The following is a 3769-nucleotide window of genomic DNA, read 5'->3' as shown; positions in this document are numbered from 1 at the left end:
GTATGTTGGTATGTGTCTCAGGAGGCAGCGTTGCTCCACTGAAAAGACATGCAGTGGATCTAGACTGAGTGGCAGCCTACCACACAGATGGGCATTGTCTCAAAATCTAGAATGACTAAACAGTGCCATCTTGTGGTTGATTGGTGTAACTTTTGCCGTGTGTGTCAGTATACTGTATCACAGCTAACATTGTGTTGAGTCTAACCTCACGTGCATTACAGTCACAGTTCATTTTGATGCATCATGATGTGTGTCGCGCTAACATTTTCAGTGAGGCATTTCACACTGTGCAAGTTGGTGTCAAGAAAGAAACTAAAGCGGAAACGTCGTTATTCTGATGGAATACAAAGGTACTGCATTTACTTTTGATATTTTATTGAAAAGCACTGCAGTTTGGTGAAAAGGCAATGTTAATCTGGGGCTGTGACTGACAAGGCATTTGCTGGTGACAGACTTTCATCTGTTCAGTATAAATGAACATAAACAGGAAGAAGGACATGGCATCTACACCAACAGTGTGTTATTATTGAGCATAACAGACATTGAGCATAACCCCCTCTACCTCATCATGCTCATCCTGTCTGCGACTAAAGGTAACATAGTTGTACTAAAACACACCCTGTGTGTGTGTGTGTGTCTTTGTGTGTGTGTGTGTGTGTGTGTGTGTGTGTGTGAGTGAGTGAGTGTGTTTTTGAGTGTGTGTGTGTGTGTGTGTGAGTGAGTGAGTGTGTTTTTGAGTGTGTGTGTGTGTTTCTGTGTGTCCTGATGAGTCCAGCCGTGTCCAGCCGCCCCTGTCTGCTGGTCTAGTGTCTAGTGAAGGTCAGCTCATTCTCTCTCTGCAATGGCCGTCAGATGGGTCTCAATCTCCGCCTCAGTGAGTGTCCTGCATAAAAATTATAAAATGGACAGTTATGGGACAGACCCCATTTTGTTCTGATTTATGTACATAGTATCTTTATTAATGAGAACTGAGAGAGAGAAATAAGATGGGCTAAGACTGTTAACCCTTGTGTTACCCTCAAATCTTACCAACATGCTTTATCCTTGGGGTCAATTTGACCCCAGCTAAATAAACCCTCAGAAAAGGATTATAATTCATATTGTTACCCAGTTTTTTTGTGTACACTCTTGGTACTTAACAAGAGTGTAATAACCACCATCAAAAGCCCTACAAAACAATCCCACCCCCCCCACACCCCTTTATGAACCTTGGAACCCTGGCTGGCAATATTGCCCATCCAGTGTCAGCAGCCCAAAGGCTTGCTGTTGCTTCCCCTTTTGACTTATACAGTCCTGCCAAAATTACTTATATGTAATATGTTTGTGTATGTAATAATGATAATAACAATATGTTCTCATGCTATTACAATAATAATATCCATAATGTGTCAAATATTCATGTATCCTATGTTTCATACAGCTGGGGTCAAACTGACCCCAAGGAACATCAATGTACAAAATATTTGTACAGGACATTGAAAACATATTATTGTACACATTTCATGCTAACTCTGTTGTACCCTTCAGAAAAGTCATGAAACATGAAGCAAAAAAAAAAAAAAAGTGAACCATATATTTTATTATGTTAAACGTTGCTTGGGGTCAAATTGACCCCAAGGATAACAGGAGGGTTTAATGAAATTCTGTCACAGATATTTAGACATTAAAAACAAACAAGAAAATGACAAACAAAGTGACATTTTCCACAATACTCCCACCCATTCTCACTGAAACCCTTTCTATGCTTAACCATTCGTTTCAAAGACACTTCATGAAAAACCCAGTGACTCTTTACAACCTACAAGCTGACAAAATTGTGTATTTTACTCCACAAGATGGGCCAAATTATTTCATGAAAAATCCCTGTTTATTGATATCTTGTATGCAGCACTTAAACAAAGATTTTTTTCTGCCTGAAGTTATCAGATACTTTTCTAATCCAAATGTCCCCTTATGCAGCCTGGTTGAACCCAGATGAATCTGTGAGCACATCTGAATTTGCTCTACAGGTAGCCTGGCTAACGCCAGACCTCATCTCATTGGACAGTCCCTTGCCTGGTTAACGCCAGACCTCATCTCATTGGACAGTCCCTTGCCTGGTTAACGCCAGACCTCATCTCATTGGACAGTCCCTTGCCTGTCTAACGCCAGATCTCATCTCATTGGACAGTCCCTTGCCTGGTTAATGCCAGACCTCATCTCATTGAGATGGGGGTCTGGGAACTGCACAATAATTTTCTTGTTTTTGAGACGTAGTTTACGAACGCCCAGAGCCGTTTATTGGGGCGCTACAAATGTCTATCAAATGCATCTGTACGTAGCTCATAACCGCTTCGGTGTGTCGTCATCGTCTTGCTGCCCCCCCCTCCGTTCTGTGATTGGTTCCTTCGTTGAGGTGGAAACGAAGTCCATGGAATCCAGGCTGCCTAGCAGCGCGAATAAAATCACATGCGCAAAGCAGCATGGGGAAACCCAGGATACTCTACAGGTCCGTCTGGTGAACTTTCAAGCTAATTTCCGAATCGCCAAAAACCAAGGAAACCAATCACAAGCGCTTATCTGGCATGGGGCGGGCTTTATATGATGACAGACAGGGGAGTACAGTTAGCAGTGCTGTTCAACACAACCATTGGCTGTGCAGATGGTGTCAATAGACCTCTCCAGAATATATCCCGCCTCCTAACTTTCGTATCCATCTAACTTCCGGGCGTGGATTGTCTATGGGAAATAACATGGCGTTTTGTAAGATCGTACCTGTCAAACTCTGTAGGTGACAAAGTAGAAAAAGCTGCTGGGCAGATTGGCCTACACACTTCTGCCATCTAGTTTCCACTGGATTTTTTGATTTGCGGTGCCGTTTAAGTAGTATAGTCTATAGTATACTACTTAAACGGCACCGACAATCAAAAAATCCAGTGGAAACTATATGGCAGAAGTGTGTAGGCCAATCTGCCCACCAGCTTTTTCAACTTCGCTACCTACAGATGTTTTACCGGTATGATATTTCGAAACGCCATGTTATTTCTCATAGACAATCCACGCCCGGAAGTTGGATGGATACGGAAGTTACGGAGGCGGGACTTATTCTGGAGAGGTCAATGTACAATGTATTCACATCACACCACATTATTGGCTCAATGTATTCACATCACACCACATGATTGGCTCAATGTATTCACATCACACCACATGATTGGCTCAATGTATTCACATCACACCACATGATTGGCTCAATGTATTCTCATAACACCACACGATTGGCTCAAATGTCGACATTTTGCCAAGGAAAGGGTGGGATATGTGTAGACAATATTGGCGTTACAAACAAGCTCCATGCCTTTCTATGGAGGATTTTTTGAGTGCTGTTGTGTGTTTGAAAAGATTTGTTGATAGCTGAATGCACCAACTTAAATTCAATTGCACTGCTGGTTATGCCCAGAAATTGGAAGTGAACGAAGTGTCCTCAGTCCCACCGCTGAGATTTGAGAATCGGTCTGGGGTCAGACCGCCCAGTTATCCCTTACAAACCCTTATGGAAATGAACCATGGTGTTACTATGACAGAATAACCATGTTTACTATGACAGAATAACCATGCTTTCCTCATAAGGTCAGAGACTTTCTAATGAGGAGACACAGCACTGAAAAAATCCTCCATAGAAATGCATAGGCTTAGTTTGTAACACCAATATGGCCGTTGTCTACATATATCCCACCCCTTCCTCGGCAAAACGTCGACATTTGAGCCAATCATCATGTGGTGTGATGCG

General features: G+C 42.4%; 1 protein-coding gene across 1 annotated transcript in view; it reads right to left on the bottom strand.

Annotated features, from left to right (window-relative positions):
• Nucleotides 1-358: 358 nt before the first annotated feature.
• The window catches only part of psma6l (proteasome 20S subunit alpha 6, like), a 7589-nt gene continuing 4178 nt past the window's right edge, over nucleotides 359-3769 (bottom strand). The window contains exon 7 of the mRNA XM_076282902.1: nucleotides 359-883. Coding sequence (XP_076139017.1) covers nucleotides 826-883 — 58 coding nt within the window. The 3' untranslated portion in view covers nucleotides 359-825. The remainder of the gene's footprint in view (nucleotides 884-3769) is intronic.

Source organism: Alosa pseudoharengus, unplaced genomic scaffold, assembly GCF_046254945.1.
Source record: "Alosa pseudoharengus isolate Yale_2024_CS ecotype anadromous, Long Island Sound unplaced genomic scaffold, YU_APseudo_1.1 YU_APseudo_1.1_scf_13, whole genome shotgun sequence".
NCBI classification, from domain to species: Eukaryota; Metazoa; Chordata; class Actinopteri; order Clupeiformes; family Clupeidae; genus Alosa; species Alosa pseudoharengus.
The sequence above is the reverse complement of the archived record's forward strand: the minus strand, read 5'-3'. Positions and strand labels throughout refer to the sequence as shown.